Below are 24,848 nucleotides of genomic sequence, written 5' to 3' on the forward strand. Positions count from 1 at the left end.
GAAAATAAATCATTAGGTAGTTCTTAGGGAGTGTCTGGCTGACTCAGTCCAAAGAGTATGACTCTTGATTTCTGGGTCATGATTTTGAGCCTCATGTTGGGTGTAGACATTATTTAAATAAATAAAAAAATTTAAAAATAAATAAAAATTAAAAAAAATAAGACAATAGGCATTTATAAGCCTTGATACATTAAAAATATGTTATTTATAAGAGCAACTAGAATCTAGCTTATGATCAGTTGCTAAGTATGCTTTGGTGAGAATTAAAGGAGCAAGATAATATGGTACATACACCTTAACTTAGATTCTTGAATTTGTTGATATTGAGGAATTCTGCTGTGTAATTTTTTACAGTGAAGAAATAGTTTCCATAGAGCCTGAGGGTTTTTTTTAACTTGCCTCAGTTCAGTAGCTAGTTGGTACCAGAGCGAGGACTTAAACACTAAATAACAATGTAAACTTGGAAAGATCATCCTGATTTTAGCTCAATGTTACCTCTTAATAAAATGATTGTTAGTCTGGAACAATATCTTAGTGGGAGTTTTGAGTAAATCAGACATGGGCAGAATCCTAGATCCAACATTTATTAGCTTGAAAATCTTGGAAAAATAACTTATTTTCTGAAATTAGTCTATTGAACAGTTTCCACAGACATTAAATATGAATAGTAATTGTCCTATTGCATGTCTCTCATAATGGCATATTAGAAATAAAAATAGATAGTATGCTAGGTCTAAACTCATAATAGATGCTTAGTAAGTTCTTGTCATTTTTCTCTTCAAATCCCAGTAGCCTATGATTCTGTGATTTTATAACTCTGCTATGTCATTGGAAATAAGTCTACAAATTAAATATGATCACACTAGGGTTTTAAGGACTCCAAGAGATGTCTCCTGAAACCTAGAGTGTGTGCTGCAGTCCATTAAAAAATATGTTCTAGATGTTCTCACTTACAGAATATCCCCGTTCTCAGCTAATCCAGTCCTATAAAAGCATATTGAGCTGCAAAGTAGGAAAAATAATGAGGCTCTGGGAGACTGTAAATCTCCAGTGGTGAGTGGTAAGCCTTTTTTAGTTCCAAAACTAAGGCAATATGAGTTCTGTATCTGTTTGAGAATAAAAAATATTTTTACCTGATTTTGCTTCCTTTTTAACTTGTGACTCTAAAGGGAAAACAAAAAGCAGAAATTTCATAATCTGGAAAAATAAACTAAAGCATAAACTCATTTCTGGAAATCATATTATTTTGCTTACCATAATTAAAAAGGCAGAATTTTACTAAAAATTATTTCAGTTTCCTGCTGGTTTGTTAGTGCTGGTCTATTAAACACGCAGTAATTAATTTCATGCAATGTACTTATCTGCCATTAAGCTGTTTCTACTGCTAATTGATTTTAAGTTGAATTTTCTATGTTTCCTTAAGACGATTATTGTGGAGTATAGTTTCAGTGTCAATGTAAATGATTTGATGGCAAGAATAAGAAGAGTAACTTTGAAATATATTTCAGCAAGTACTCATATGAGTTAGAAATTTAGACACATAGTGTTATGGCTTGAATTGTATCCCACAAAAAGCTATGTCGAATTCCTTACTTGACGTACCTCAGAACATGATCTTTTTTGGAAATAGGGTTGTTGCAGATGTGATTAATTAAGGTGAGACAAGGTAAGAGCAGGTCCTTAATTAAGGACCCTTAATGGGTTGTTAATTAATCCAATCTGGCTGGTGTCCTTATAAGGACAGGAAAAGAGAGATAGAAATAGAAATACAGAGGGAGAAGAAGCCTATGCGATGATGGAGATAGAGCTTGGGGTGATGGATCTACAAGCCAACAAACTTCAAGGATCACTCACAAACACCAGAAGCGAGAAGAAACTGGGGAAGATTCTCTTCCACGTGTTTCAAAAGGACCATGGCTCTGCTGACAATGTGACTTTGGGCTTTGAGTCTCTAGAACTGTGTGAGAGTAAATGTTTGTTGTTTTCAGCTATCCAGTTTGTGGCACTTTATTCCAGCTACCCAGGGAAACTAATAGATTTGATACCAAGAGATGGGGTGCTACTGTAACAAATACACATGCATGCAAAAGTGCCTTTGGAATTGGCTGATGAGTAGAGGCTGGAATATTTTTGAGACACTTGATAGAGAAACAAACAAGCAAACCCTCCATTGCCTTGAAAAGGATACTGGCAGCAATATTGACAAAGTCTATTCGGCTGAGAACTTAAGAAAGTATTAAGAACTATAAAGAAAGTTTCTGACAATTTAGAAAATATCTATACCCTCATCAAATACATATATCAACAAATCGTTGCTGGAAATAAGAATGTTAAATGTGCTTCTGGTGAGGTCTCAGAAGGAAATGGGGAACATGTTATTGGGTCATGTGGGGGTGATTTTTGTTATAAAGTAGCAAATAACTTGGTTGAATTGTGTTCCTCAGTTGGGTGACAGTGGAAACACGACACAAAGGGTCAATGAAGTTGAAACTAGCAGAAGCTTTGAAACTTGTTTTTCAATGAATGATGTCTTCTAGTTAGCTATTATGTTTTTCAGACTCCACTAACAAATCCACTAGCTATCTGAATAGAGGCCTGGACTCAAGGTCAACTGATAAGTTTCCAGCCTATGAATAAGCAAGGCTCTGAACTTCTTCCTGAGATAACAAGCCTAAGACTCCATCCCAGCACTCAGAGCTTGCCCACAGTTCTTTTTCCTCATCCTAAGAGGACCTCCTAATATCAAAGGCTGAACTTTGCCTTGTTCTGGTAGTTGTCTCCACCTCAAAGTGAACATGAGATGGATGCTACATATATGTTTGCTCAGTGCATATGCTCCAGCTTCCCTCATGAATAATCATAACTTTCCCCATCCTCTTCATCAATATGTATGTAATCTACCACCCTGAATTTCCCCTTTAAAAACCCCTGCTTCTTAACTAGGAAACTGAGAGATGGTCTTTGGACCTCAGTCTACCATCTCTCCAGCCCCTTGAATAAAGCAAACTTTCCTTTGCAACCAACATTTTTTTCTGGAGTATTGGCTTTCAAGTTGTGAGCGCTGAACTTGGGTTTCAATAAGAGAAGGTAGAATGTTTAAGTGAAGAACATGGATATTTAGCCAAAGAAATTTCCAAGTAAAGTGTGGAAGGTGCAGCCTGATTTTTCCTTGCTGCTTATCATAAAATGTGAAAGGGAAAATAAATTTAGGAGTGAACTGTTAAGCAAAAGGAATAAGTACTTGATGATTTGGAAAATTCTCCACCTATCCAGACATGCGCCCCAGACACAGGACCAAGAGAGTGGCTGGACAAACTTGCAGATCCAATCTGCCACCTCAGCAGAAGGCAGGAATGGAGATGTAGTTGATGAGGAAGGATCTGTGGAGGACCCTCCTGTCCAATGGCTTGGATCATCCTGAATTGAATGTAGAACTGGTCATGTTTTTGAGAATTCCATACAAGTAAAAATAATGCTGCCTGACAGAAACAAAATGAAGGAATAACAAGTCTTAAGAGCAGAGTCACAGATTCAAAAACCTGGGTTGATGGGAACTCCTTGGGTAGAGAGGGCAGGGCTGCCACCCAGGTGAGCTAGAAAGGCATACCCATCCCACTACCAGGCCCAGAAGACCGTGTATTCAGCCAAAGAGGATATCCTCAGGTCCTGACATCTAATGGGATTTCCCCTGCTATGTTTTGGATTTACTTGGGATCCATAACCCCTTCTTTTCCTTTTTTTTTTTTTTTCTTCCCCTTTTGAAATAGGAATGTCTGTCCTAGCCTGACCCATTGTTTTATTTTGGAAGCAGATAATTTGTTTTCTGATTTTGCAGATGGAGAAGAATTTTCTGCAAGAAGAATCATACCCTGGGTTTCACCCAAAAATGTTTAAGATAATGAGATTTGGGACTTTGAATTGATGAACTGTTGGACTTAGTTGTTGCTAAAATGGTTATGACTTCAAGGGATGTTGGAATGAGCTGTTTGTATGTGAAGGACATGCATTTGAGGGGGACCAGAGGATAGGCCTTTACGGGTTGAATTGTGTCCTCCCAAAAGGTAGGCTGAAATCCCAACGCCAGTACCTCAAATGTGACATGATTGGGAAATAGGGTCTTTATAGGTATAATTAGTTAAGATGTAGTTATATGGGAGTAGGCTGGGTCCTTAATCTAAAATGACTGGTGTTCTTACAACAAGAGGAGAAAAGACACAGCTAAAGACACAAAGAAGAAGATGTCCATGTAATGATAGAGGCTGAGATTGGAACAATACAATTTCAGGCCAAGGAACCCCAAGAATTGCTCGCAAAGACCAGAAGCCAGAGGAGGCAGGGAAGGGTTCTTCTTCACAAGTTCAAGAGAATAATGGCCCTGCTGACACCTTGGTTTCAGACTTCTCCCTTCTAGAACTGTTAGAGAGTACATTTCTGCTGTACTGTAATAACCAATTTTCTGGTATTTTATTTTTTTAGAACAGCCCTATAACACTAATAGTTGGGAAACACGAACCAAAGTTTTAACTGTTTTGAGAATCAGATTACTCCATGTTCTTTTAAAAAAAAGTTTCTACTGCATACTGTAGCCCTCAGAAATATTTGTCTCTTTCAGGAGCTCCCAAAAAAACAGAAAAACAAGAGGAGCTGTTTTTCTGACAGGATTTTGTGTCCTACAGGAATCAGCAAAACTAAGGGGTTCTGTGGGACTCAATTCAATTAGTCAATTGCTTCTTCTGAACCAGATCAAATTCTCTCAGCAGTTTCTCCTTTGTGAGTAGAATTTTTTCTAGGAAAAGGTGGTATAGATAAATATTACGTTCATCTTATTTTAAAGAGTTGAAAAAGGATAATATTTTTATATAATATTTGCACTAGGACACAACATTAGCAAAGAGGTAATATGCTACTCAGTATAAATGTGGAATGCAAGTATGAATCTATACATAAAATATACATACCTGGTTTCTCTTCCTTTTTTACTTGTGGCTCTAAAAATATAGGTGAACATTAATAATGATGATTATATAAAGATATTATTTCTGTACTCATGCATATTTCTTTTTACATATTATTCATTGTTTTTTAATCTGCCACATTTTCTTCTTTTTATAAATGCAGCAAATTGATACAAACAGACAAAGTTTCTCATTATCAATCATAGTAAGAATTATTTTGAGATAAAATGAAAATGTTAATTAAGAATTTTATGAGAAGTTAACAAAAGGTATTGTTTTATACCTTCGATGAACAAAGGTTGAAGGAAAATTTTAGCACAGCATGTTCTCAGAAACACAAAGGATATTAGAAATATGAGGATTTAAAGCACATTGTCTACACAAAATAGTTAAGCTTTTGGCTTTAAGCAAAATACTCAACTATGAAATCAGGGGATAAGTAAAAGCATGCATTTAAGATTTATTTTATTTATTTATTTTTTGGCATGCACATAACATACGTGGAGTCCTAGGCTTGACTTCTTTGCCTAGAAAAAGTTTTAAAATGATTAAAGATCAGGTCAGTAAATTGTTATTGAATTGACATTGAATATGATAGAATATTATGTATTTGAAAATCAAAATAAAATAAACTCCAACTACTTTTCTTTATTTAAATTCTACAGGAATGTAATTTAATGTCTACACAAAATCACTAATTAAAAAAATCATTTTTGAATAATAAAACTCTTAGTTTAATTTTATTGCACCATTAAAAATAATTTGCTTGCAAACTCTTGTGTGTGCAATGTTAACTTTTAAATCTAATATTAAAATAGAACACATAATTTTATTTTGAAAAATTACTTCTAATCCTTTAATATTGAAGATCAAAAAATATAAGACATACTATTTTCTTTTCCATTAATATTATTAATGTTATTGGTCCCAGTATAATATACTAAAAATGAATGCTACTGAATTTGAAACTCCAGATGACTAGAAATATATGCTTTTATTGCTTGTTGGATCCCTAGTAAGGATTGGCAAATTTTTTATGAAAGACCAGATAGGGACGCCTGGGTGGCTCAGTGGGTTAAGCCTCTACCTTCGGCTCAGGTCATGATCTCAGGGTCCTAGGATGGAGCCCCACATGGGGCTCTCTGCTCAGCAGGGAGCCTGCTTCCCCCCCCCCTCTGCCTGCTTCTCTGCCTACTTGTGATTTCTGTCTCTGTCAAATAAATAAATAAATAAAATCTTTAAAAAAAAAAAAAAAAGACCAGATAGTGTATATTTTTAACTTTAGGCCATGTGATTTCTTTCACAACTATTCAGCTCTGCTGCTGTAACACAGAAGCAACCATCAACAATATGTAAATGAATAGGCATAGCTGTGTTCTGATAAAACTTTATTTACAGAAAAGATTGGTAGTCAGTCTGTAAGTTGTTGTTTGTCAACCTCTGCCATCTCCATAGTCAGTTTTAATTTTCCTTATTTTTTTATCTCAACAAAGATTTCAACAGTAAACAAAAGCATCTTCCTTCTATATTCCTTTATAAATATCATCCAGTACCTTTCCAGCATTGTTCAACTCAGCTTTTTGGAAATGTCATCTTTATTTGCTTTTTCTACTTCCTGACCCCCATTTAATTAATCACTAAAATCTACCTTCAATTTCCACCATTTTATTTATCAGGTCTCTCTAGTCATCAGTTCTGCCCCCACCCCGACCACCCCACTTGCCAATACCAATAGATAAACTAACTTCATCAATCACTTTTTCCTTTTTAAATTCCTATTCACTTGACTTATTCTGATTAGTCCTCACACTTAAAACTATAGAAAGCAGACAAAAGTGTAAAACACTGGCTTTAAAGATATTGGACATAAACAATAAAGGACAGTTATTTTTAAGTGATGGGAAAAAAATGAGGTCTGTCCTATGATTGTCCCAGCTTAATGCCTTAAGAGAATTATAAGGCTTTAGTGCAGGAATGGAGCTAAATTGATGAGATGGAGCTGGGAGTCTGGAAAGCCAAGACAGCTAAAGATCACAGGTCAGAGTCATGTAAAGTAGAGAGCTGCAAAGAACAAAAAGAGATTAAGTTTTGGGGATTTGTGAAAGACCCCTTAAATCTTCACATGAGCATTGACCAGCATAGGCTTACAAGGAAACTAGTTGAAGGCAGAGAATGAAACAATACTGTAGTTCTTTACAGTAAGGATTGATGTTGGGTAGTGTCCGTCTTCCAAGTTTGATCTTGAATTCCTGTATTGTGTTGATTGCTGTGAGTTATTTTTTTCCATTCCACGTAAGTTTTAGAATCAACTTTTCAGCATTCACAAAATAATTTGCTGGGATTTTGATGGAAATTGCACTGAATCTATAGATCAACTTGGGAGCAACTGACATCTTAACAACATTGAATCTTCTACTTCCCAAACTTGCAATATCTCACAATTTATGCAGAGGTTTTGATTTTTAACTTTCTTTTTCATGGGGGTTTTGTTCTCTTCACTTTTTATTTGGCTACCCTCTACTTTGGCCTCAGCTCAACCATTTCTTTTTCAAAAAGCCTTTTATCTAAAGTGGTTGGGCTGCATTCCCTTTTATGCACCAATATGATTTTTTAGAACTTTTGATCATTGTTAATCACAATCTACTATATATATTAACTTGAATTAATACCTTCCCTTCTAGCCTGAGATATCTGAAAACAGATAATGTTTATTCATCACTAAATCCAAGGAACTGGTACAATACCCAATACATGATTACATAGTGTGCACTCAATTATAGTTTTTTCACTAGGTAAATAAATGAAATAATGAGAACAGGAGAAGGTAAAAAAGATGGAGAAATGAGTCAAGAAAAATGAAGTTAGGGAATGTATGAGTTCAGGAATTACATTAGAACACAAAATGCATGTTAAAATTATTACATATTTCCTTGGACTTGGCATATCCACCTCTCAGCTTTCTAGTACTAGTAACAATCGAGTAACAATCCACCTCTCAGCTTTCTAGTACTCAGGCAAGGATAAAAAGTGCAATCAGTTATAAAATTCAAAATATTTTAAAACATAAATAAGTTTTTAAGGAGAATTCCTGGCATAGCAATTCGTGGTACTGATACCTGAGATAAATTTGTTTCATGTGTTCTCGGGGGAAAAAAATAGTATAATGTAGTATAATGTAATAAATAACATCTTTTGAAAAAAATCCCTACCACAAATATGAAACAGTTTTTACAAGATTCCACCCTCTGCTCTCCTATGGACCAATTATACTATACCAAGCACACTCTAATAAGAGAAATGTTATTTTGGGCCTAATCAGTACGGCTTAAGTGTACAGCAATGTACTCTGACTAAATGCAAGCATAAAAGCACAGTTACATTAAAATCACAAACACGCAGAAATTGTATGCAAATATAAGGTTGTTCAATTATGCCCTTGAAGCCAAGCCAAATTAAGAAAATCTTCACTTGTAAGTTCTACTCATTCCCATAATCAGGTTGTGATAAATACTGGACAACTACTAATTCCACGAAGTTGTTTAATTAGAGATCATGAATAGTGGGGAGGGGCAGAGGGAGAAATAGACTCCCCCCTGAGCAGGGAGCCCAACATGGGACTAGTTCCCAGGCCCCTGAGATCATGACCTGAGCCAAAGGCAGACCCTTAACTGACTGAGCCACTCAGGTACCCTCAGGGTTGTTTTTTACATATATATACGTGTGTATGTGTGTGTGTGTGTGTGTGTGTGTACGTTAAAAATATATATATAGGGGTGTCTGGGTGGCTCAGTGGGTTAAGCCTCTACCTTCAGCTCAGGTCATGATCTCAGGGTCCTGGGATCGAGCCCCGCATTGGGCTCTCTGCTCAGCAGGAAGCCTGCTTCCCCCTCTCTTTCTGCTTGCCTCTCTGCCTACTTGTGATCTCTCTCTCTCTTAAATAAATACAATCTTTAATATATATATATATATATATATATATACACATATTTTTTCAAGTCAATTTCAGTTGCTGCTTATATTATCTCTCTAATTATTCTACTCTTCTCTTTACATTCTGCCTTATGTATTTCATTGTGTTCCCCCAAAAGTTATGTTGAAGTCCTAAGGCTCAGTACCTTGTGAATGTGACCTTATTTAGAAATATGGTTTTTACAGATAAAATTAAGATGCTGTCATTAGGTAGGCTGGGTCCTAATCTAGTATGAATGGACTTCTTATAAGAGGAGCAAAAGAGACTCAGAAACGGACATGCAGAGAGAGAGGGAAGATAATGTGAAGACCCAGAGGGAGAATACCATGTAATAACAGAGGTGGAGATTTGAATGATTATTCTTCAAGCCAAAGAACACCAAGGTCTGCTGGCAATTCCAGAAGCTATGGGAAAGGTATGGAACAGATTCTCCTCCAGACCTTCAAAAAGACGATGGCCCTGCCTACACGTGCTTTTTGGACTTCTGTTTCTAGAATGATGAGATAATAAATTTCTGTTATTTCAATTCACCCAATTTGTGGTACTTGTTACCACAGCCCTAGGAAACAGATACACTATGCCAGTACTTTAGTCCAGCCCACCACTGCCTCTCCCCATAATCCCCATGAACACCCAACCTGACCATGAAAACATAGGCTTCCTCCCCTCACTCTTCTTTCAACATTGGAGCCGGATTTTCCAGAATGCATGTCCAATCATTTCACATATCACATCTCAGCCTATAGCATGGACTGTCTTTGTGAACTCCAGCTGCCTCTGCCTCGTCTGTGAGGTTATTAATGAATCAAATCTCTGTATCTCATCACCCTCTTCTCTCTCTTCACCATTTTGTACTGTACACTCAAGACATACTGAAGTATTATGTTTCTAAACACTCTCTTAAGGTGTCTTTTGTCTCTGAGCTGTCTTTTCTGTTGATCTCCCTGTCTAGAACATTCTTCCTCTTTTTAATCTGGCTGAATCTCATTTATTATTCAGATATTATCCAAAAAATAAGCTACTTTATATAGCTTCCCCTTAATCCCTCAGACTGATTTGGGTGCACCTTTCATATTCCAATAGTATTCCCTCTCTTTATATATATTTTAACACTAATAATACTGTATTGATGTGTGTTTACTTGATTATCTCCTCCAATATCCTATAACTTCCATATAAACAAGAATTATAGTGCTTCGAAAGCTTAGCATGGTTCCTGAAATATTGGAATTTATCAATAAATGAATCAACTAAATTAAGTGAATATCTACTATGCAAATATTCTATACCCACAACTGAGTGCAAATCAGGACTGCAAGTCTCTCAACAGAAGCCTGCTAGGCCACATGCCTCGCTATGAGGCTATGAGACCATTGCTGCTGCCAGGTTAGAAGCTGACCTAAGGAAGGACCATTATTGGGTTATAAATGGGTAAATTAGCTAAGGGAACAAACTTACACATTCTAGAAAAGATACCTTAAACGTGAAAAAAAAGTAACTGGATATAACCAAACAGTCTGCAAATTTTTTAAATGGAATTGCTACCTTTAAGTCACACCTCATTTGACATTCTCTTCAAGATTAACTTGTTACTTCTAAATAATTGAGGTGAATGCAGTAAAAGTTATTTACTGATAATCCTATTAAATATTGTATGGGATGTGAAATAATAAATCTTAAATTATTCATGCAATGATTAGGTAACAGTTCCAATTGCTCCTGATATCCAACTCTAGGTCATGACCCTAGCTATGTCATCTTCAGGAGTCACATACGTTTTCTATGTTTTCTATAATAAAGAACAAGTGTGCCTTCCTCAATGGGTATCAATTCCTTAAGATACAAGCAAAAACAAACAACAAAACAACAAAAACAAAGAAAAGAAGAGCAATACACATCCCTGTGTTATGCTATTGAATATTATATTTTCTGATGTATCTAATTATTATTTGATCAGAAATAAAGTATTTCTGACACAGTAATATATTATTATCTAATATACCAATAAATTCTTTTGTACAGAATTTGACTCTCAAAGAAATATTAACAGTCAAGTTTTATGTGTGCATCAATAGCCAAGGGTTTATATTGAACACAGATCTATGTAGCTTAGTGTAATAACAATTCTGGGTCAAGAAATGGGCCAGAGTAATGTCAATAAAGACTTTTAAATGATCTGCATTATAACATATTTTTCTCTAAGTTGATAAATTATTAACATTGATCAATAATGGAATAATTTCGGGGGCACCTGGGTGGCTCAGTGGGTTAAAGCCTCTGCCTTTCGGCTCGGGTCATGATCCCAGGGTCCTGGGATAGAGCCCCACATCAGGCTCTCTGCTCAGCGGGGAGTCTGCTTCCTCCTCTCTCTCTGCCTGCCTCTCTGCCTACTTGTGATTTCTGTCTGCAAATAAATAAATAAAATTTAAAAAAAAATAATGGAATAATTTCGTTAAAAGACTTTTTAAAGGGACGCCTGGGTGGATCAGTTGGATAAGCAGCTGCCTTCGCCTCAGGTCATGATCCCAGTGTCCTGGGATCCAGTCCCACATCGGGCTCCTTGCTCATCAGGGAGCCTGCTTCTCCCTCTGCCTCTGCCTGCCATTCTGTCTGCCTGTGCTTGCTCTCTCTCCCTCTCTCTCTCTGACAAATAAATAAATAAAATCTTAAAAAAAAAAGACTTTTTAAAAATATTTTATTTATTTATTTAACACAGAGAGAGTAGGGAGAGAGCACAAGCAGGGCGAGATGCTGGCAGAGGGAGAGAGAGAAGCAGGCTCCCAGCTGAGCAGGGAGCCCAATGAGGAGCTCCATCCCAGGACCTTTGGGATCATGACCTGAGCTGAAGGGAGACACTTACCTGAGGGAGCCACCCAAGCGCCCATTTAATTATCTTTCTAATCCACATATCCACAAATACTTAAACATCTCTTAAATATATTATCAGATATCCATCTTAATTCACTAATGAAGTAGTTTTATCTCTGTGCTATGTTTCTCTTAAACACTCTAACCACCTCTACAATATGATAGATATACAACATAACCAATCAAAGGTGTCTTAAAGCCTACTCATTATGAAGTCATTTAGACTTTAAATTTCAAAACTAAGAAAAGTAAAATTCACAAGCAGAAGTAGGAAACTGAACTTTCATGAATTTATTCAAAAAATTCATAATTTGATTAATATCACAGAAAATTCCTCATTATTGGATCTAATGAGGAAATTAGATCCCTCCATATGGATTTATTATACTTTAATTTTAGTCAAGACAATTCAGTTAAACATCATAACATTTGAATTTTGTGAAATGCTTAAATGTAGCATTATTTTAGACATATAAGTATGAAGACCTCAGAAAATTTTTACTTAGATAATCTAATTGAGTATCATTAAATAAGACCATTAAATTTCAATATAAGATAAGAATTTGGTATAATATCAGTAGGAGCTTATAAATTTTACAACATGTAATGAGGAAATTTTTAAAGTGGAGGGATCTTAGAAATCATCTCGACTACTTTCTTGTTTTCCAAAATAAATACACCAGATTTCACAAACTATACAGGGTCTATGTGTGTTATGTTTCTGTGCATTTTCTCTCTGAGATATCCTTGTCAGTCTAGGTCCTAGAGAAGCAGTTCCCAAACTGAGTTTCCTGGAGCAGCAGCAGCAGCAGCATCTGCAAACTTGTTAGAAGTAAATTCTTGGGCTTTACCCTATACTCACTGAATCAGAAACTTCAGGGGTGGGGCCCAGCAATTTCTCTTTTAACAGCTTTCTTGGTGATTTTAATGATCACTTAAGTGTGAGAACTATTATCCTACAGGGATAAAGTAAACATTTCAAGATATGCACCCAAGATAGAGTGCATCTGAGACTGATTTTTTTTTTTTTTTTTTTTTTTTTTTGAGAGAGGCAGTGAGAAAGCTCACATGCACATGTGCATGGTGGGGGAAGGGTAAAGGGAAAGGGAGAGAGAGAGAATCTCAAGCAGATTCCCTTCTGAGCTCCAAGCCAGATGTGGGGCTTGATCTCACAATTCTGAAATCATGAACTGAACCAAAATCATGTCAGCTACTTAACCAACTGAACCACCGAGAAGCTTAAAGACTGATTTTGTAATGACTTGTAGTAGTCAGTGGATACAAAGAACAGAAGGATTAGTGTTAAGAAGTCTTGATCGTTAAATCTCACCACTAAACTCTAAATGTGTTTTCAGCGTTATTGAGATATTATTGATATACTACATATGTAAGTTTAAGGTGTACAACTTGATGGTTTCATACACATATGTATTGTAAAACAGTTACCACAATAAATTTCAGTAAGATATCTATCACCTTACATATTTATCTCTTTTGTGTGTGTGTGGTGATAACATTTAAGATTGACTCTTTTAGCAACTATGAATTATATAATACAGGATTAACTGTACTCACAATGCTATATATAATATCCCCAGAAATTATTTGTCTTATAATTGAAAGTTTGTACCCTTTGACCAATATCACACCAATTCCCATATTCCTGAACTCCTGGCAACTGCCATTCTATTTTCTACTTCAATGAGTTCAGCTTTTTCATATTTCATATGTGAGAATAAACAATATTTGTCTTTTGCATTTTTCACGTACAAACTTTATTACATTGAGGTACATTCCTTCTATACCCAACTCATTGATAGATTTTTTTTTTAAAGATTCTATTTATTTATTTCACAGACAGAGATCACAAGTAGGCAGAGAGACAGGCAGAGAGAGAGGAGGAAGCAGGCTCCCCACCAAGCAGAGAGCCCTATGTGGGGCTCCATCCCAGGACTCTGGGATCATGACCTGAACCGAAGACAGAGCTTTAACCCACTGAGCCACCCAGGCGCCCCTCATTGATAGATTTTATCATGAAAGATATTAAATTTTACTGAATGCTTTTTCTGCATCTACTGAGATAATTATATAATTTTCATTTTTCATTCTATTAATATAGTTTACTCCATTTATTTATTTGTGAATATTGAACCACTTTGCATTCCAGGGACAAATCCCACCTCCTCATGGTGTATAATCCTTTTAATGTGCTGTTGAATTCAGTTTGCTAGTACTTTGTTGAGGATTTTTGTATTATAATTCATCAATGTTATTGACCTATAGTTTTCTTTTCTTAGAGTGTCCTTATCTGACGTTGATATCGGGATAATATTGGCCTCATAAGATGAATGGGAGTTTTCCCTCCTTTCAATCTGTTTGTAAAAGTTTGAGAAGGATTTTCATTAAATCTTTAAAGGTTTGATAGAATTTATCAGTGAAACCATGTGATCCTGAGCCTTTCCTTGTCAGGAGGTTTTTGATTTTTGATTCAACCTCCTTGTTATCAGTCTGTTCAGATTCTCTGTTTCTTCATGATTCAGTTTTGGTGGTTGTATGCATGTAGGTATTTATCTACTTTTCCTAGTTGTTCAATTTGTTGACATATAATTATTTATAGTAGTCTCATAAGATTCTTTGTATTTCTGTGGAATCAGAATAATGTCTGCCCTTTCATTTATTTTATTTGTGTCCTCTCCATTTTTTCTTGGGAAAGATCTGTCAATTTTGTTTACCTTTTCAAAGAACCAACTCTTGGGTTTGTTCATTTTTTTTTCCCTATTGTTTTTCTATTCTCTATTTCATTATTTCTATTCTAATCTTTATTACATCTTTCCTTCTTGTAAACTTAGGATTAGTTTATTCCTTTATTTCTGGTTTCTTGAGGTCAAAGTTAGGTTGTTTACTTGTGATCTTTCTTTTTTCTTAATATAGATGTTTATGTCTATAAACTTCCCTCCTAGAACTGCTTTTGCTGCATCCCACACATTTTGGTTTAAGTGTTGTGTTTCCATTTATATGAACTTCCAGTTCATTTGTTTCAAGATTTTTTTTTAATTTCCTTTTTGATATCTTCTTTGTTCCATTGGTTGTTCAGGAGCATGCTGTTTAATTCTACACATCTGTGAATATTCCAGTTTTCCTCCTGCTGTTGCTTTCTAGTTTCATACTATTGTGGTTGGAAAAGACACTTGGTAAGATTTCAATCTTCTTACCTTTTCTAAGAATTGTTTTTTGACCTAACATGACCTATCATGGAGAATGAACTTGAGAAGAATGTATAATCTGCTGCTGTTGAGTGGAATGTTTTCTATATGTCTATTAGGTGCATTTGGTTTAGGACACATTTGACATTCAATGTCTTCGTATTGGTTTTCTCTGTAGATTATTTATTCATTGTTGAAAGTGGAATATTGAAGTCCTCTACTAGTATTGCATTGTTGTCTATTTCTCCTTTCAATTATTTTAGTATTTGTTTAATATATATTTTTGCTGCTATGTTGGATGCATACATGTTTACAATTGTTTTATCCCCTTCATAAATGACACATTTATCATTATATAATAACCTTCTTGTCTTTCTTAGTCTATTTTGACAAAGCATACCTACCTTTGGTCTCTTTTGATTTCCATGTGTTTGAAATATCTTCTTCCACTCCTACATTTTGAGCTTATCTGTGTGCTGAATGCTGAAGGGAGTCTCTTGTTGGCAGGCAGCATATATAGTCTTTTGAATAAAGAATTTAATCCACTTCCATTTAAAGTAATTATTGATAGGTAAGGACTTAGGAATGCCGTATTTTTGCTTTCTCTTTTTTGTATTTCCTTTGTTCCTTTCTTTCTTGTTTGCTGCCACTCTTTGTGAATTCATGATTTTCAGTAGTGGTATGCTTTGATTCTCTTATATTTATTTTCTTAGGTATTTCATGTAGTGTTTTGCTTTGTGGTTACCATGGGGTTTCCATAAAATATCTTATAAATATAACGGTCTTTTTAAAAGTGAGAAAAGCTTGCCTGCAATTACATATAAAAACTCTCCCTTTCTATTCCCCATCCCCATATTTTATGTTTTTGTTGTCATGATTTACCTTTTTTTATATTGTGTATCCATTAAGAACTTATTATAGCTATAGCTATTTTAATACTTCTGTCCTTTACCTATTTGATATAGTTACTTTTACCAGTATGTTTTATATTTTCATATATTTTCATGTTACAATTATAATTAGCATCCTTTAATTTCAGCTTGAATTCCTCTTTTCAGCATTTCTTGCAAAGCAGGCTTAGTGGAGATAAACTCCCTCAGTTTGCTTTTTTTGTTTGTTTTAATTGGAAAGTCTTTATCTCGTCTTCATTTCTGAAAGACAACTTTGTCAGGCAAAATATAAGTGGTTGGCAGTGTTTTTTCTGTTAGCACTTTGAATATATTATCTCACTCTCTCCTGGCCTGCAAGATTTCTGCTGAGAAATCTGCTGATAAATATAGAGGGGTTTTCTTATATATAAATATTTTTTTCTTCTTCTGCTTTTAAAATTCTTTTTCTCTTTGATTTCAGACAGTTGCATTATAACGTGCCTTTTAGAAGATCGTTTTGGGTGGAAATTGGTCTGACCCATTAGCTTCATGAACTTAAATGGCCAAATCCCTCCCCAGATTGGGAATATTTTCAGCCATTATTTCTTTAAATAATTTTAAATTATTCCTTTAAATTTCTCTCTTCTCCTGAGACTCCAGTAATGCATAGATTGTTGTTGTTGTTTTTTTAATAGTATTCCACAATTCACATGGGCTTTCACTGTTTTTCATTCTTATTTCTTTTTGCTCACCTGAATGGATGATTGCAAATGACTTGTTTTCTAATTCACTAATTCCTCCTTTTGTTTGGTCAAATCTGTTATTGAAGCTCTGTATTAGTTTAGTCACTGCATTCTTCAACTCCAGATTTCTGTTTGTTTGTTTTATAATGGTTTTTATTTCTTTCTTGAACTTCTCCTTTAGTCCATGTATTGTATTCCTAATTTCATTTAGTTGTCTTTGTAATTTGTTGTGGTTCACTGAATTTCTTTAAGAGGATTGTTCTACATTCTTTGTCAGGTAGTTCCTTAGGTTCAGTTATGGAAGTTTCATTAGTTTCTTTTGGTGGTGTCATATTCCATTGATTATTCATGATCCTTCCGTCTCTATGTTGGTATGTGCATATTTGAGCAAGGAGCTACCTCTTTTAGTCTTTACAGACTGGCTTCAGAAGGCAAAGCTTCTCACCAGTCAGCTCATCCAGAGATTCTGGGTATGCCATCTCATGGTGTCCATGGGCAGGATTACTACTAGAGTCTTTGGGCAGGCAGACCTGGTACCTGGGTTAGCAGGTGGACAGGCCTTGTGTTTGGGTCCATTGGCAATAGCCTGGTGCCTGGATCTACTAGGGGGCTGACTATGTGCCAGGGACCACTGGGGTGGGTTTGGCATCTGAGTCTTGGGGGCTGGCCCAGGGCTGGGATAGTTTAGGAGTCTGGTTTCACAGAAGCCAGCCTAGAGGCTAAGGTCATGTGAGCTGGCCTGGTCCTGGGCAGGACAGGAGCCTAGGACTTTGGGAGCCAGTCCAAAACCCAAGACCTCAGAAAGCCACCAAAAATGACCTGGTGCTTAGGCAGGGCAGGAGCTTGCGGTTATAGGAGCCCTGTTGGGCCCTGGTCTGTTGGGTTTGCCTGGCTTGGGATTAGGCTAGGAGTCTTGGTCTATGGGAGCTTGCATAGAGCCTGAGGCTGCAGGTCCCAGCCTATGCTGGGGCAGGCTTGAATCCTGGAGACTGTGGGAGTTTGCCAGTGCTGAGATGGGCCAGCAGCAGATTCATGGGATCTTCTAGGAATCTTGTGCCTGGGTTGCTGGCTTGAGGCTGTGGGAACTGGTCAGGTCCAGGGTGGTCTGGGTGCCTAATACCATGGCAGCCACCTGGGACCTTGAGAATCAACCTGGTACTGGCACAGGCCAATGCTGGCGTCTGTAGCAAAGTTGAGTGCTCTCTTCACTCTTCTTCTTCCACAGGGAGGGTTTCTCTTTCTGTGCTAAGCTGATCAGGTATGGAAGAGGGGATGGTATTCCTCATCTGGAATACTTAGCTCTTGTGAAAGTATTTTTGTGTATAGACAGTTTTCAAATTGATGTTTTGAGGAGGGAATGGACACCAGAAATTTCTATACCATCATCTTGCTAATATTATTCTCACATGTTCTTTTAGCTCTTCTCATGATCTCATATGTTTAGTTAAGAAACGATATTGTATCAGTTTAAAATCTTATGTAGCTTCTTGGGAAAACACATGTGCAGATATATGAATGAATAAAGTACATGTGTATGTCTGTTTGTACATTGTCTGAGCCTATATATTCCCTAAGATCCATATTTAGATAGCAATAAGTGTAAGGACAGTGTAGATCGTTTGTTGGAGGAGAATTCTATAAGGCAGTGGTTCTCAAACAATAGCATAATCTGGGAACTTATTAGAAATGTACATGCTGAACCCCACCCCTGACCTCCAGAATCATAAACTCTGGGGGTGAGCCCAGCCCTCCAGGTATATCAGATACACGTTGAACTTTGAAGTTGCTGATAACCATGAGTACATTTGTTAATACTATTCATTTAACAAAATCTGTGGCTATTTTTTTTTTTTTTGCAATTTTGAGTTCCAGCTAATTGTGTATGTTACATTTCAGTAAATAAGGCTTAATTAAAATCAAAGAGAAAGGTTTCAATCTACTGAGACATAAACAGATAAAGCCAAAAAGAGAACATGCTTATGTGTTTCAACTTTTCAATATATATGACAGTAATATTCTATTCAGATGCTTGCGATTGAGATCTATAAAAGATGTGATATGAAATCAAATTCATATGATGCCAGAATTTTTTATTTTTACAAAGAAAACAAACCATTGTAATTCTAATGTTTTCATGGAGATAGTAACTGGCTCCATATCACAGAATATGTTTCAAATAGTAAGAAGCAAAATAACAGCTATCTACATACATGTATTTATCTATTTACAGGAATTTTAGTTTTCTTATAATTTTATTATGGCTTTATATTTTTGTATTTTCTCTGTTTCTTGAATTTTATTAAAAATGAATGAAATTATCAATGTAATATTTCTCATTTCTACTTCTACTATGCATTGACTTAAAAAAATGGCCATATTCAATGAATAAAAGAGAAAGTGAAAGGAAAAAAATGAGTAAAAAATATTTTAAAATATAAGACACATGAATGATAAAAATCAAAGCAGTTTCAAATTATATAAAAAAGTAAATAGCACATCTATAATTATAAATACTAAGGAATTTTTAAAGTAACATCTGACAAAAAATAAAATCTTGACCTAGTATAATCAGAAACTCTAAATGTGTAGTATGCTGGGGCAAGCAATAGATAAGAGGTCTTAAGGGTTGGGTTTGGTTCTCACTCAAATACTCTTTTGCTGTGGAAGCTTGACATGGCCATTTAACTTCCTCGGTTTTTCATTTACAAAAAGAAAAATGGAGGAAGTTAGATTAGATGGTTTCTAAGGTCTCATTCAGGTAAAGTGATACAATTATGTTAAGTATTAATTTAAATCTAAATAGTAAATCATTTACAAAGGAGACACAATTTAGATAATCAACTTGAAAAGTTGCAGCATTAATTTCTTCTGAGCTTATTGCTCTTTAGTAAATCTGTTTGCTCAATTCCTAATAAATTTTCTGCTGTTGAAAGCATGTTTAAGTCTAAAGAGAGAAGAACAAACTTTGTTTCTAAAACCAGTGCCTCTGTTCCAGATATAATGTATCTATTCACACAGCTATTTATTAGTACAGAGCAAAAATTGACTCTGATGTAGATTTACATCTTAACCAGAAAGAACTATCAGACAGGCACTTTACCTTTTCAACTGAGTTGAAGATTAATATCCAAACTTTGTACCATATATATTGAATAAGTAAGCCATTTGGAGGAGAATATCATAACTACACTCATGGAATGATTGAACCCATTCAGTAACCTTATTATATTTTACTAGAAGCCACTGTTACTCAGCTACATGTTTTATGAGATTTTGCAATCTTTTAATTAACAAAATTAAAATGGAAGTTTAAACGTTAAATATATTATAAAACTCTAAAAGGAATTGCTGTCTGACTTGTTCATGAATTTGAGTAAACAATCTTCTTTTACCAGTGGAAATGTTTACATACAGAGGTGATCTTTTTTTATCAAATATACTATATAAAGGTACTTGGCTAAAACAATACCATATTGTCATTTATCTAATGTTTACAAATATATTTTTAGATATTTAATGTAAAATTATGTGAAGGTTAGCATCTTTTATGTAGTACTATAAATCTGAAAAATAAATTACAAAGAATGCTTTGAAAATTCACCTTTAATCTTCTAAGAGCCACTTGTTAAGCAAGAATGGCCTCTGACAATTAGAACTAAATTTCTGGAAGAATTTTTAGTTTATGTTAGGACTGATGGAAATGTAATCTGGTGGTAAGAAGTTAAAACATTGTTCATGGTGTCCTTTAATTTTAAAAGCAGCAATATTTGACAATATATTAGACAGAGCTTAGAAAGTTCTTTAAGGTTTATCATATTAAGATCTGTGGTAATATGACCTCCTAGATACATGAACCCAGTGACATTCATACACAGAAATGACTTTTCATTCTTTATTGGTTTTGCACTGGGCTAAATTTCCTAGGTACCAATTATGTCAACTTTCTTGAGGCTGTATTAAATAAATTTCTATGAAAACTGTTTTGTTATTCAAGCAGCTACCCTTGAACATTCCATTCACCATCGCTCTGTTATCTTATATTTTGCCTCAAATGAATGGTGAAGGTACCTTGGTGGGGGGGGGTCCGACTCCTTGATGTTCAAAGGGATTTAAAATGATGTTGATTTAACAGTTAGTAGCCAATGTTTTGTTTGCACCATGATTAGGTGTGAAAGATTAGAGGAAGTTAATAGAGAACCAGTAGAAAGATAGAGAAAGTTAATCAGAACCATTACTTTGAAGCCTTTTTAAATTTTTGATAGGAAACTTAATATAACACTGACAACACATCATGATTATGCAATTATTCAATCAATTATTCAATCATTCACCTAGCATTTAGTGCAAGCTAAGCACTTCAGTCTCCAAAGAATATTTAGCCTATAAGGTTTACCTATTAATTGAAAAACTGAATTCTTATGAATGAATTGAATTCTGGTGACAGTCATAGTAATTAGATTTGGTTGAGATGCCATGCTAGGTACCTCTCTTTAAGAGCATAGAAAGGATATCAATTCTGATATTATATATATATATGTATATGTGTATATATATATATGTATATATATATATTTCAAAAAGTTGGGAGAATATAGGAGATATAAGGATACATGGGTTTACTCCACCACTGACTCACATATCAAACTTCCTAAAGAAAAAACCTTTTCTCTTCCAAACACATTCCCTATATTGGTAAATGACACTACATTCCATCTACAATTCCAACCAGAAGGCTGGAAATCATCCAAAATTCTTCTCCGTGTTTTGTTATCCCTATTCAGCTCTTAACAGAGCCCTGTGATTCCATTTTCTAAATGTATCTTGAGTGTACTTCCACTTGTTCATTTCCTTCTCAGTTCCTGCCTCTGTTAGAGACTCAAATATATCATTTTCATTCCTCATCATATCACCCTATGTTTTTGCCCTCTTCTTGCCACTTTTCACCATACCATGCTTATTTATCACGTCTTGGATCAGCTGTTGTCTCCCTCTGGAAGCCTTTCCTGATCTCTTTCCAGGAAGAGTTAGATGCTCTTAATCTGTACTCTCAGCATCATAATAAAACCATCATCTCTGTACATTGTAATTATTTGCAATACTTTGTAATTATTTACTCATTTGTCTTCCACAAATAAATTTTGAAATTCACTAGGCAGGGAGAGCAACGCAGCTATCATCTTTGTATTCTTAGCGCTTGTGCATTGTTTCACAGTGTCAACAATAATTGTCTTTAATGAACAAGTGACAACTCTATGTAAATGGAGGGTTACTCTATTGAGTAATGCATGCAACTAAACATACTCCCACTAATGACTCACTGAAGATGCTGCTAAAACATCTGAAAAGGGTTTGCAAGAAAGAGAGAGTTCTTTTAACTCTGTAGCCCTTCACTGAAACATACCATCAACAGAAATCTTCCATTTTTTTCTCTACATAGGAGATTTTTCAAAATTATGTTGTAATCATCTTGCTTTGGGATATGGGAAAATAACATATGTCAGAGTTTGTGTATGAAATTTTTCATTAATGTTAGTTATAGTTATTTCACCTATGAGAAGGAGAAAATTATACCATATTTAGGTGTGACTATTGAGTAGTTCTATATATAATATGTATTCCCGATCATTTTCAATTGATTAGCACTATCTGGCTTAAGGATGTTTTAATTATTAAGATTTACTCAACCATATTACCCTAAACATCACTGCATCACATCCTGATACCTTAAATGGGTCTTAGGAAAGAAAGGAGACAATAAGAAATGAACTACCACCATGCTGAATCCCACAAGAGAGATTCAGTTCTTATTTTAAAAGTCAAGGCATTGGTTAAAGTATGGGGTGGGGATGGAGGGTTTGTGAGAAGGAAAGCTCAGCAAAATGTCTAAACCTTGATGGTCTTGTCTAAAGTTGTCAGGCATGGCCCCAAAGAAACCATTATATCTGCCATGTTTGTTATTGGTCACATCAATCTCAGTTTCTGAACTTGAGAATATTCTGTTCTGAAACAAGAAATGTGGGAATAAAAGAGATGGTAGTTAGTATTATTTCTTTTCTCTTCTACACTCAAATAAATAGTACTATGTTTCTTTCTCAACGTGTTTTATGTTATTGAGAGCTAAATTTGAATAGCATATGAAAGAAAAGAAAAAACTCCTCATGTTTGTCCACAAGAGGCAACTGAAACATTTTCCCCTCGGAATATGATTCAATTATTAAATATCAACCCTCCTTTAAGCATCTCACAAGTGTGAAACAGTCATCATAGGCTTGAGAAATATTCCCATGTGTGAATGTTTTGTTGATTCACTAAACTGAAAAACCAAAAGAATATTTGATCTAAGAACATAGTTTTGAAAACTGGATGGTAAACTGTGTTACAAATAGTAAACAAGCATATCCAGTCATAGGAGAAAGAAAGAAAAAAAAGATTGAGAATAGGTTCAAATAATTAATAAAACTAGCATATCTTACAATAACAAAGAAGATATAAACCAAACAATACATTAACATGAGGGAACTGACTCTTGTAAATTTTGCAATATTTTATCAAAGTAACTCACAAATTGGCCTGGAATCAGAGACCTTTCTAATAGAGTTGGCTTCTTAACAGGCAAGTGTCTAAGAGGCTTCTGAGTTTTTCTTTTAATTTAGAAGAGCCAGACCGTCGTCTTCTTCTGTGGCAAGTTATAAAGCCTTCTTCAGTCTATTGCTTTTGCCTCCCCAAAACATCTCAATTCAAGTCTCATTACCACCTTCCTCATTACCACCTTATCTCCCTCAATTAGTTTTTAGATTGGGTTGCAACTGAGAAGGAGGATTTTCAGTGACAATTTTATAAAAAGGACTAAAAAAGAGCATTTTTTGATTCCCATAAACTACGGAAGGAAGAAAATCATTCTGGGCGAAGGCTGAAAACTAAAAATTGACTTTTGGGGAATTCTAAAACATATACTGTTGAAGAAACCTCTGAAGAAAATGACATATCTAAATAGTGGTTAATAACTCTTTGTTTATACTAATACATAAGTACAGTTTAACAATTTTAAATGAAACCATCTCAGAGTCCACAGTCTCTCAAGGACTGAGGGTTTTGGAGGGGAGGGGGTTAGGGGGTTGGGCAAACCTGGTGGTGGGTATTATGGAGGGCACATATTGCATGGAGCACTGGGTGTGGTGCATAAACAATGAATTTTGGAACACTGAAAAAGACTTGGATAAAATAAAAAATAAATACACGAAACCATCTTCTTCTTTTTTTTTTTTTCTCTTAATAAAGACAACTTCCTTAGGAACCACATAGCATGTTTCAGCTGAGAAAAACTGTACCTGTCATAGACTGATTCAGAAGCAACTAATGGGACTATGTTTGATTGATTGAGTTGACTAAGAAATATTACAACCCCAGTCTCCAGAAGATAGAGTTTTTGTAAACAATTCAAGACATAGTACTCAAGTCACCATTAAAAATAGGAAAAAAAGAGAGAAGATTTTAGTACAGAAGTGGTTAATCAAAAGTTAAGCATGACAAAGGTTATATCTTTTTTCCCCACAAAACAAAATTTTCTTTCCTTTTGGTAAGCCATAGAGCCAATGATTCTGTCTCAGATTTTGAAAGACTGTACTAAATCTTAATTCTGGAAACTTGCTGTCTCCTGTACTTAAGAGTCTAATTTAAGATAACATGTTAAATATTTATTTTGTGCCCAGAACCATGCAAAACATTTTAAATGAAATATTTTAACATTTATAGTAAAATTCATAAGGTCAGTTTATCCATTTAGCAAATTAGGAAACTGGCTTCCAGATCCATTTGACTGTATAACTAAAATTCTTACTCATCTATTCATTCAAAAACATTCACTGAGCTCTTATTATGTGCCAGGAACTGTTTGAGGCAGAGGAAATACATGAAACAAACTAGCAATCAACCAGCCCTAAGGAACATATAGTACCCTGCCCTGCTTTATTAGTAGTATCATCTAGAATTGTTGTCTAAGAATGATTTAAGGCTTATAATTCAAAATAGAAGGCTTATAATTCAAAACAACTTCAAATGTTGTATTTTAGGTTTTCTGTTGTTCTCCACCCACCTCCCTCTCCTGCCTCCCTCTATCATCTCCATTATTCTGAGAATAGGATGGTAATAGTATACTTGAGGTTCTACATTTGGCAGTAAACTGTATCAAGGATATGTTGGCAAGAGGAAGGTATACTACATTTTAGGTTACTTAGAAGTCA

At 35.1% G+C, this 24,848-nt stretch overlaps 1 protein-coding gene across 1 annotated transcript in view; it reads right to left on the reverse strand.

The window, feature by feature from the left end:
- Window positions 1-24,848, reverse strand: part of LOC125102962 (triadin-like) — a 154,862-nt gene that overhangs the window by 46,392 nt on the left and 83,622 nt on the right. Inside the window, exons 11-13 of the mRNA XM_047734650.1 lie at window positions 5,456-5,482; window positions 4,959-4,988; window positions 1,134-1,163 (exon numbers count right to left, since the gene is read on the reverse strand). Of these exons, the coding sequence (XP_047590606.1) occupies window positions 1,134-1,163; window positions 4,959-4,988; window positions 5,456-5,482 (87 nt within the window). The remainder of the gene's footprint in view (window positions 1-1,133; window positions 1,164-4,958; window positions 4,989-5,455; window positions 5,483-24,848) is intronic.

This window comes from Lutra lutra, chromosome 6 (genome assembly GCF_902655055.1).
Source record: "Lutra lutra chromosome 6, mLutLut1.2, whole genome shotgun sequence".
NCBI classification, from domain to species: Eukaryota; Metazoa; Chordata; class Mammalia; order Carnivora; family Mustelidae; genus Lutra; species Lutra lutra.